The 11,480-nt window shown below is 37.7% G+C and overlaps 1 protein-coding gene across 1 annotated transcript in view; it reads left to right on the forward strand.

Moving 5' to 3' along the window:
* Positions 1 to 11,232, forward strand: part of dst (dystonin) — a 159,104-nt gene extending 147,872 nt beyond the window's left edge. Inside the window, exons 74-82 of the mRNA XM_016566904.1 lie at positions 235 to 363; positions 1,625 to 1,795; positions 2,406 to 2,561; positions 3,611 to 3,817; positions 5,189 to 5,308; positions 6,715 to 6,884; positions 8,126 to 8,285; positions 9,901 to 10,095; positions 11,109 to 11,232. Of these exons, the coding sequence (XP_016422390.1) occupies positions 235 to 363; positions 1,625 to 1,795; positions 2,406 to 2,561; positions 3,611 to 3,817; positions 5,189 to 5,236 (711 nt within the window). The 3' untranslated portion in view covers positions 5,237 to 5,308; positions 6,715 to 6,884; positions 8,126 to 8,285; positions 9,901 to 10,095; positions 11,109 to 11,232. The remainder of the gene's footprint in view (positions 1 to 234; positions 364 to 1,624; positions 1,796 to 2,405; positions 2,562 to 3,610; positions 3,818 to 5,188; positions 5,309 to 6,714; positions 6,885 to 8,125; positions 8,286 to 9,900; positions 10,096 to 11,108) is intronic.
* Positions 11,233 to 11,480: the final 248 nt, after the last annotated feature.

Genomic DNA, 11,480 nt, shown 5'->3' on the forward strand with positions numbered 1-11,480 from the left:
AGCACAATTGTTTTATAGACCTGAAACATCCTGTTAGAAAAAACAAACAAACAAAATTTTAACTTTTTTTCCAAATTAAAGCAGAGCAGAGAAGTTGTTTATTGACTCTTTTAGAATCCAGACAGCATTGTTCTCAAAACGGAGAGATTTCCTACAAACAATCTGCTCATTACTCAAGCCGCACATAATGAATGTGTGACTCTATTGTTGTGACTCTGGCGGATCTGTGTTCAGGCTCAAGGTTTCCATGGTGAGATTGAAGACATGCAGCAGTGGCTGAAAGACTCGGAGCGTCAGCTGTTAGCATCAAAGGCCCTCGGAGGCTTACCAGACACGGCCCGAGAGCAGCTTAACACCCATCTGGTATGTGTTTAATACTACAACAGATCCGCCACCGATGGCCAGCTTGTAACAACTAACGAAACACAACGTTTGTAATTAAAAGATTTATGCATTTGTAATTGAGAACAGTTTTGTTTGTTTTATCTGAGCATTTTATTAAAGAATGTTAATCACGAATCTTATTTAGAGGAATAATTCACCCAAAATTGAACAATTTGTCACCCTCAAGATGAGTCAAACCCATATGACTTTCTTTGCTCCTTAAAGGGGTCATATGATGCTGCTAAAAAGAACATTATTTTGTGTATTTGGTGTAATGAAATGTGTTTATGCGGTTTAAAGTAAAAAAAAACACATTATTTTCCACATACTGTACATTATTGTTTCTCCTCTATGCCCCGCCTTTCTGAAACGCGTCGATTTTTACAAAACTAATCGGTCTGAAAAGCGAGGTGTGCTCTGATTAGCCAGCTATCCAGTGCGTTGTGATTGACCGAATACCTCAAGCTTTCTTTGTGTGAACATTTGGGCGGCGTTATGCATATCTTCCCACATAGTGAGGTAGATATGTGGGGGCGTGTTAGAACGAGCCGTTTTAGGTAGGTGTGGCTGACTCTTAACTTTTATAAAGAATATCTCTTTGGATTTGAGACTTTAGTCTTTGCAACTTTACAGATCTTCTTTATGCACCAAGAGCTTGTAACACTCCAAAGAGAAAGGAAAAAATGAAATTGCATCATATGACCCCTTTAATACAACAGGAAAAATCTCCAAGCGGATGTTTTCATGCAAAATATAAGCATATAATGATCAGAATCAAGCTCCAGACAAAGCACAATATAGAAATATAGAGCGTGAGTTTTATGAACTACATTCACTATTGTTTTTGGAGCCTGACAGACCCTGGTCTATAATTTCATTCCGTGGAAAAGAGCAGCTTGGATATTCTGCAAAATCTCATTCTGTGTTCCACAGGAGGAAAAAAGTCTTACAGGTTTAGAGTAATAAATATGAGGCTGATTGAATGGTGACAGAATTTTCATTTTTCGTTGATCTTGCACCGGGATGAAAAAACACAACACCAGTCGGACTTTGGCTTTGTCTAATTGTATGAATGTGCAATCAAAAAAGAAAAAATTCCCAATTTTTATGAAACATTTGATAGACTTCTGATTTCTGCGGATCTGTAAAGAAAATAATTACACTCAGACATCAGAAGTAACTCTTTGAACAGTAAACATATGTCAGGTTGTCAGTGAACATGATGTCTGTGTGTTTGTAGGAGCTCTGCAGTACACTGGAAGCCAAGGAGGAAATATACAAGCAGCTTCTTGACCGAGGGCAGCAGATTTTGGCCATGACCCCTGAGGGTCAAGACAGCACCACCGAACTGGACCTGCGCAACCTGCAGGAGAAGTGGGCATGTGTTCGGGCCAAAGTGACAGAGAGGAAGGTGAGAGTCTGATTTCCTCACTCTGCTCTATTAGGCTCCTCTGTGTTCTTCCTGTCAGTCTGACTCATTCTCATCATCACTGGGCTGTTGGTTTGGACCCCAGAGCTAAAGTCCTGATTATGTTCATGTAGCTGTGATATCAGATCTGTCAGCTGTTGTGCTTTGATGTGGTCAGATGAACGATTCCTTTTCGCTCGAGCACAAGCCCAAAGTGAGTAATAAATCACTATAGAACAAAGTAGAGTTGTCTGCGGTCTCTACGAAGCTGCTGAAGTGGAGTAAACCACTAGGTTCAGCCAAAAACAAAACTACTTCTGTCATCATTGACCACCTTTATCGTCGTTCCAAATCTGTGATTCGTTTTTTTTCTTTCTGTGCCACTTGAAAAGAGAACATTTTAAGATGAACACACTTCTCTTTTCCATACAATGAACGTATATGGTATAGAATAGACCACGAAAGCACATTGAAGATAAGGTACAGTAAAAATAAGACTTGAGTGCTGTATTCTTAAAAATATATAGGTGAGTGACAGATGACCACATATTCAGTTCTGGGTGAACTAATTATCGATGTTCAAAATTAGCATATAGTGTTTGATCGGCTATAGGTGAAACTGGAGGAGGCCCTGGCGATGGCCACAGACTTCCATAACTCACTTCAGGATTTCATAAACTGGCTGATGCAGGCCGAACAGACCCTCGCTATGGCCTCGCCTGCCTCCCTCATCCTGGAGACCATCATGTTCCAGATAGATGAGCATAAGGTCAGTGCTCTTTGACATGATATGCCACATAAGTCTAATAAAAACCTGCTTATTGCTGAAACTTCACCCCATAGATTATAGATCTTATTGTGAACAGTTCATCTATGCAGGTGTTTTGCATAAAAATTGCAGCAACTTATGTAATAACAAATAGTAATGTAATAACTACACATAAGTATATTATTAATGTAATAAAATGTTCATAATGTGATACTTTTCTTAAAATGTATAGGTGTAGTAAAAGTTTTCACATTATAAGAAATCTATTACATTATAAAGTCACTAAAACATTGTCATATTGTTATAATTGTAATAGTTTTTTTTTTAATAAATGAGATGCACCAGATATAAATTCATGCAATTATTGTTCTTATTGAATATCGCATTACTTCTTATAAATACGTAAGCATATGAAATATTTGGCAACAAAAAGTGTACACACTGCTGTATGGTAAAGAGTGTACAATACCAACACTGTGTACAAAGTATGGCTTATTTTGTAAAATCAGTATAGAAAACAAAAAAAGAAATCTCTTTTTAAAAACTGTAACTTTAAAACAACAATGCTAATATTATATAGTTGCAATAATGTTAATATTATTAAATGTGTTATATTGAAAGATATATTGCATGTTCTTACTATAATAATAACAACAACAGTAAATTATGCATAATTACCTGCAATAACCCTAAACCAAAGCCAAATCCTAACCCTGTAGTAAGATCATGTTGTTAATTAATATTACTCGGTACTTAGGACTCCATGAAATACATTGTTACTGATAATTATTATATTATAAGATCGTTTCTACTGTACACTCTGTGCTTCTTTTACATTATCAACTGTGATTATATTGTAAGTGCGATCATAATGTAATACATTTTTCATACAATAACATAATTACATTATGTGAAAAATCATCATCTGATGCTACTTGCATTTCAATGTGACTTTAAATGAGCCATATTGTTGCAGTTGAAAGGAATAGTCCTTTTCCATAATTTTATTTATTTATTTTTTTTCTAAAATGGATCTGCTGGATTTGCAGGTGTTTGTGACTGAGGTGAACTCACATCGGGATCAGATCATCGAGCTGGATAAGACAGGAACACACCTCAAGTACTTCAGTCAGAAACAGGACGTGGTGTTGATCAGGAACCTCCTGCTGAGCGTTCAAGGCCGCTGGGAGAAGGTCGTGCAGCGGTCAGTGGAGAGAGGACGCCTGCTGGACGATGCCAGGAAACGTGCCAAACAGGTGGGAAAAATAAAACTCATTTAAAAGCCATGCTTTTTTAATCACACATCCTTGCTAGATATAGTCACTATAGGAATGATTGAATCACAGAGAACTTAATTGGACTTCTTTTGCCACTGATCAACTTAACGAGACTCTTTAATGTCAAAGTGAATTTACAATGCGGAAGTTTTTTTTTTTTTTTTTTTTACATCTTTGGCATTCTGTTAAGGGTCTACAGATGAAAAATAGCCTTTCGGCTAATTTCTGGCACATTTACAGTAATTTTCTCAATATGTGACCCTGGAGCACAAAAGCAGTCTTAAGTCGCTGGGGTATATTTGTAGCAATAGCCAAAAATACATTGTATGGGTCAAAATTATAGATTTTTCTTTTATGCCAAAAATCATTAGGATATTAAGTAAAGATCATGTTCCATGAAGATATTTTGTAAATTTCCTACCATAAATATATTAAAACTTCATTTTTGATTAGTAATATGCATTGCTAAGGACTTCATTTGAACAACTTTAAAGATGATTTTCTCAATATTTTGATTTTTTTGCACCCTCAGATTCCAGATTTTCAAATAGTTGTATCTCAACCAAATATTGTCCTATCCTCACAAACCATACATCAATGGAAACTTATTTATTTAGATTTCAGATGATGTATAAATCTCAATTTTGAAAAATTGACACTTAAGTTTTGTGGTCCAGGGTCACGAATGTCATAGTATAAGAGGATATGAAGATCACTCATGTGCATATTGTGAGGATTCGTCTTGACCATGAACGGGTCTAAATAAGGGGTATAGGATCAAATAAATGTAGGGAAATCCCTGTATTTTCGCTGCAAGACGAGACAAAAGATTTGTTATTCCCATGCATAAAGCCAGAGCTTCACAGGAATGGCTTAAAACAACAATGCAGATGTCCTGGAGTAGCCAAGTCAAAGTCCAGATCTCAGTCCAACTGAGAATTTATGAGGGAACTTGAAATACGCTGTCCACTCACAGGCTCCATGCAGACAGACTGATCCAGAGCTGCAAAGCAGAATGAGAAACACTGCAGTGGCCAGATGTGCAGAGCTGATGATAAAGACCTACAGTATCAACACAGACTTTTAAAGGCGCATCTTATAAATACTGACCTGAGGGGTTAAATATGTACTGTATGCAAACAATTATTTAATAACTGCCATCGATTTTTGAGCAAACGTGTTGGGCATAAAATAATATTTTGTGGTTCGGTGTGGAAAAAAGCCAAAAGAAATTCTCTGTGGTTCAGTGATGTAAAACATTGTTTGGTTCTGATCTAAGATGAAAAAAAGAAAATGCTATAATATACTGCATATTACACGAATGGATTCTCACGCTCTCGTCTTCTGCAGTTCCATGAGTCCTGGAACAAACTGATGGAGTGGCTGGAAGAGTCCTAGAGAGCGCTGGACTCTGAGCTGGAGATCGCTAATGATCCGGACAAGATCAAGACGCAGTTAACCCAGCACAAGGTGACGACACCAGTCCAACACACGTCTGCTGTTAACAGGTGTTCTCAGTGATCAGCCGAGACACATGACCACTTCCACCTGGTGCCAGATGCATAATCTAGGTTAAGAACTAGTCTGGCCAAGTAGCAGTTAATCAAGAGCTAATAAGGATTACTTTCTGGATTAAATCAGACCAGCTAACTTTTAATGTAACTGATACAAAAAGCCATGACCATTCTTGAAGAAGAAAAAAAACAAGATGACTAACTTCCAAATGCCTCTCTTGTGACCACCTCTCTTATTTTGACACGCTCTACATCACTTTAATGGAAATGAAAAGTGAACAAACAAACCCATGTTACGCAACTTATGAGTAAGAGGGAATGGAAGCAAACAAAAAGGGTAAGGGTAATTTTCATTTGTAATCCATTTGAATCGCTTGTTGTGCTGTGCCTTCATATCCTAGAACAATCACGTGTTAGAGGAACAGGCTACTTTTCACCACGCTCACATTCAGGACAGATGAGCATTTAAACTACACTATACACTGAACAGTTTACTCGTTAGCACCTATATTTGGCGCTGACCACTTGTGATCCGGTCACAAAAAATGGATTTAAACAGAGTCATACAGACTTCCTGTTCACACCATTAGCACCTATGTTTTTATCCCCCATCTGGATAAAAAGTGGAACATCTGACGTGTTGCTGAATGGACAGCGTGAATCACAATACCAGGTGTTTTTTCACTCACGGCTATTGTGTTTTTCACTGACTGTGGGTCAGAAGTGTCATCCTGTTAAACTCCTGTATAATTAGTTCCCCCATTTTTTGGGAGATGTTTTTTTTATGTTTTAACATCGGATGCGACATCTAAAGTCTGTCTACACTGTATTCAAATCATTGAACTTTGTGTCAGTACGTCATAAATAGAACGCGGCAGCAGTGTACTGTCAGGGATTTGCCGCGCCACATTCAGTGTAGACAGCATCACTGATTATAATGGGTTTGTTTGTCTTTTGTCGCGTTGCATCACTCCGCTAGCGTCCGGTGTGGACACGGAGAGGTCATGATTTCAGGCCGCACAATGCCGAAAAAGTGAAGAAAACAGACTGAGATGTTAGATGTTTTTCAATTGCAATTCTTTAAAACTGAATCAGGCTCGTCAGTCACAGACGATGTGCAGCATCAGTGGTTTCACGAGTGGGTGGCACTCAGAACAGAGGATTGTGTGCTGCGTGGTGCTATGTAATTAACAGCTCAGCAGTGCTTCAGATGTTCTGATGAGTCAGTCACAAATACAAATGGCAGGATTCGATGACATCGGGCTTCCCGTAAGGCCTCACAGGATGGCTTGCGGGACATGTGCCCTTGAGCTCCGTTCGAATGACCCTTCGCCTCTGTTTGTCTTGTGTGGCGGATTGTAGGAGTTCCAGAAAGCTCTGGGCAGCAAGCATTCGGTGTATGACACCACCAGTCGCACGGGCCGAGCTCTGAAGGACAAGACCTCCTTGCTAGATGACAACCAGAAACTGGATGACATGCTCAGTGAGCTCAGGGACAAATGGGACACAGTCTGCGGGAAATCTGTGGAGAGGTACATGCACATTTGGGTGGATTTCAGGAAAACACCAGACTTTCCCCTATTTAAAAAAAGTATATATTTTGCATAACCAAATTTAAGGCTCTTTCGGGTTTTATTAGAATGATGTGTATTCTAGAATTTGACTTTTTATGACAGTTTATGCACATTTGCAGCCAAACTCTTATTACTGCAGTGTTCCCAGGTGTTTTATGTTTTACTTTTAGAATTGCCATTATTCTCAAAAGCGATTCTCTTTACAGTAATGAAATATGAATTCAAATCATAGTGAATTAAAGGCAGCAAAACATAAATGCAAAATAGCTGAGGTGATTAAAAATCCCTCAAATATGTATTGTCTGGGAACACTTTACAGTGAGGTCCTATTAGTAAATGTTAGTTAATGCATCAGCTAACAATGAGCAATACATTTGTTGCAGTATTTATTTGTTAATATTAGCACATAAAAATACAACTGTTCATTGTTAATTCATGTTAGCTCAGATCCATTAAATAAATGTTCAACATAGTAAATGTTGAAATGAACTGACAAACTAAAATTAAACATGCTTTAGAAGCATTTTTCATTGTTAATGTTAACTAATGTAGTTAACTAATGCCAACAAATGAAACCTTATTGCAAAGTGTTACCCATTTTCCTTTATGCATTCTTATGAATTCAAACCTAACATATTAATGTTGAGTAAACAATATTTAATATCTGTGTTATTTGCCAACTAACTGTATGATTCATGGTCAGACAATATATATATCATAAATGTCATAACTATGTATTTGACATCATATGGGCTATTTTTTTCTACAGGCAGAATAAGTTGGAGGGCAGTATTTATTTGTTAATATTAGCATATAAAAATACAACTGTTCATTGTTAATTCATGTTAGCTCAGATCCATTAAATAATATTAACAGATACAACTTTTGATTTTAATGTATTAGTAAATGTTGAAATGAACTGACAAACTAAAATTAAACATGCTTTAGAAGCATTTTTCATTGTTAATGTTAACTAATGTAGTTAACTAATGCCAACAAATGAAACCTTATTGCAAAGTGTTACCCATTTTCCTTTATGCATTCTTATGAATTCAAACCTAACATATTAATGTTGAGTAAACAATATTTAATATCTGTGTTATTTGCCAACTAACTGTATGATTCATGGTCAGACAATATATATATCATAAATGTCATAACTATGTATTTGACATCATATGGGCTATTTTTTTCTACAGGCAGAATAAGTTGGAGGAGGCTCTGCTGTTCTCAGGTCAGTTCACAGACGCACTGCAGGCTCTCATCGACTGGCTTTATAAAGTGGAACCACAGCTAGCTGAAGACCAGCCTGTGCATGGAGACATAGACCTCGTCCTGAACCTCATCGACAGCCATAAGGTACCCATATGAGTTTGACTGATTTACACAACCTGCTTCTTCATAACTGGACTCTAGATGGATGAACGAATGAATGAAACTGAAACAGATATCTAAATTAATGAAACAACATCATGAAAAACTATCACAGTATATTACATGATTGTTTTGGCACATCCCTAGATATTTTCAATATTCTCTTATAATCTTTGTCCATCCATTGAAAGTCTAGATACAAAAAAAAATTTAAAAAATTTTTTTCATTATTCTGTGTAATCTGAGTCTTCTGAAGAGACTTTCAGAGACATTGCTTTACATGACAGATTTAATTTAAGCTTTTAATCACATACATTTTAGGCACATACATTGAGCACATCAAATACTGTACTGTAGTCAAACTCAACGAGCCAGAACAAACCCCACCTAAAATACAATTCAAATCTAGGTTAAAAAAAAATGACGATGATAAAATATGGTGATAAAGCGCACCCTGGGATATACCGTGGTGGGTACTGCACATGCTCATGCCTCAAAAGAGCAATTGCACATGATGGGACGTCCAGTCTCCCCCAAGCCATGCTCTGACCTGATCTCAGTGCTGCTGCTGTGTGCGTGTGCATTTTTCAAACCTTGAGCAGCTTTCTTAAAATATCCGTCCCTGTGCTGTTAACTTCTTAGTTCGGTTCTTGGAGTCTATGGCAGGAATATAATTATGCTGTAGTGTCATCAGAGGGAGTGTAGTATGATTTCAATTAGAAGTGACAGGAGTGCTGGCAAGCCCAAACTCAAACACATCTCCAGAGCGGACATCAGAGCACACTCGAGCTGATGAGCTAAGTGATGACCTCATTCGTGTTCGGAACTGAGAACCTAAGAAAAAGGTCACCAGCAATCTTCTGACTATGTTTGGTGCTGTTTACACATGATTTCTATGGATGCAATCAAGATCTGGGTGATCTAGCTCAAAGAAATTCCAGCTTTTTGACAACATTCTATAAATATCTCAAGTCGCAAGACACGGAAGGATCGCCTAATGTGATTCATATTTCATACACCACATCATCAAAGTCACAGAGCCAGCATAATCTTTTTTTTTTTTTGTAATGACTAATGCTGATGGAAAGTCATAGGCTACATAATTAATTAAAACCTGGTGATGACATGACTGCTGTTTTGTGCAAATGTCGTAAAGCCTGGCTGTTAGGAAATACTAACGTTAGGAGTGTGATTGATAGCAGTGGACAAGTACCTCCTAATTGGTCCCTAATGTGATGACATCAGAGGTGGACACAGGCTCTGGCATGACATAGACAGCACTGTACAACTTCACAAAATGTGCATGGAATGTTGATGATAAAAATAATAGTTCTATATAAAACTGCTGTCTTGAAATCTAAATTACAAATTGACTATTTAACCCATCATGTATCCATGCTATATACATTTAATGATTATCACTGCATCACATGAGCATTAGGAGTTCTATTTTAGAATGCATATGTGTGATGTTGTTGCTTCCTATGCAGATCATTCCAAATCACTCGTTTATGAGGTTCCATTTGGGTTAGAATGCTGTCTTTGTAGGCAGCTAAATGTGGATTGGTTGAATGTATGTATTTCTCCATGTGTGCTGCAGGTGTTCCAGAAAGAGTTGGGCAAAAGGACTGGCAGCGTGCAGGCTTTGAAGCGCTCGGCCCGTGAGCTTATTGAGATTAGCCACGATGACTCGTCCTGGGTCAAAGTTCAGATGCAAGAGCTGAGCACACGCTGGGAGACGGTCTGCAGCCTCTCTGTGTCCAAACAGACTCGACTCGAGCAGGCACTCTGTCAGGTAAGACATGCTGTTTGTCATCACTCGAGACCTGAAAATTGTTTATAATAACAATTTTCCACATTCTTTTTGACCGTTAGAATAAAACAAGCTGCTGTAGCTACTGTAAAAACATCTATGTAAATCACCACGGTTTTGATTGGCTAACCCTGCATGTAAAATCAGGAACAAAACGAACTTACAAGTGTCAGAATTGCTGTCAGATCCAGAAGAGTTTGTGTTGCTCCAGCCTTCAATAACCAGACCACAATGTGACACTCACTGTTCGGCCTAATGCTGGGATGCTGGGATTGTGTATGAAAGTAACAGTATATTTGAACTCCAAAACATAGGGTATCAGAGGATTTTTAAAATGCTAATTTATAGGCATGGTAAAAAAAAAATCATTAAAAAATCTTATTTATATCTTATATACTGTATATAGCCCCGCAATAACCTCCCCTTGCTGGGTTGCGTCGAAAGACGATGATCTTGTATCGACGATAGCCAGAGATATTGTCAAAATAAAGATTAAGATATTTGGCATTTCAAATTAATGTAGGCCTGTTACATTCTTATTTTGAATATGCGGCGTCAGATGGCGAAAGCTCCATCATTCCGTTTTTACTTTCACTTTCTGCATAGTGAATTGAATTGAGATTAAAACGTTCACCGGCGTAACTCTTGGTCAAAGTTTGCACGTTGTTTGTGTGTGATATCCATTGGCTCGCCTTCATGGTTTAAAACAGAAATATTTCCAACATTGCAATGTAACCAGTTACCAACGTACCGAACCGAACCGTGACACCACTGTGTCGTATCAAACCGAACCGTGAATTTTGTGAACTGTATATATATATATGTATCTGTAAAAAAATCTGTAAAAGCAAATCTGTAAAAAATAAATGAAAATAATAAAAATATTTTATAATAATAATATTTTTTCTGTAAAAAATAATGAAAAAATATCTTGTCAACTATAAATTGCTCTCTGTGAATGCACATGTTGAACACATTTGTACACTGTTCCTCAGGCTGAGGAGTTCCACTCCACCGTTCATATCTTACTGGAGTGGCTTGCAGAGGCCGAACAGAGCCTTCGCTTCCACGGTGCTCTGCCTGACGATGAAGAAGCCCTCCGCGCTCTCATTGAACAGCACAAGGCAAGTTTCCCACAACAATAACAAAGAATCCACACGTGTGACGTTTACCTTGTAAAACCTTTCAGTGACAATAGCATATCAGTATTTACTGGCAACAATGATGGGCCACAGTAAACACAAAAAATGAAATTGTATCTGTTCTACATTACAACATTGAGTTTAAATGCAAGTGTGTGCCAGAGGGATCGTAATCTTTCCAAGACAGAACGTGTGTGTGTGTGTGTGTGTGTGTGTGTGTGTGTG

This window comes from Sinocyclocheilus rhinocerous, unplaced genomic scaffold (assembly GCF_001515625.1).
Source record: "Sinocyclocheilus rhinocerous isolate Xijiao unplaced genomic scaffold, SAMN03320098_v1.1 scaffold552, whole genome shotgun sequence".
Classification (NCBI taxonomy): Eukaryota; Metazoa; Chordata; class Actinopteri; order Cypriniformes; family Cyprinidae; genus Sinocyclocheilus; species Sinocyclocheilus rhinocerous.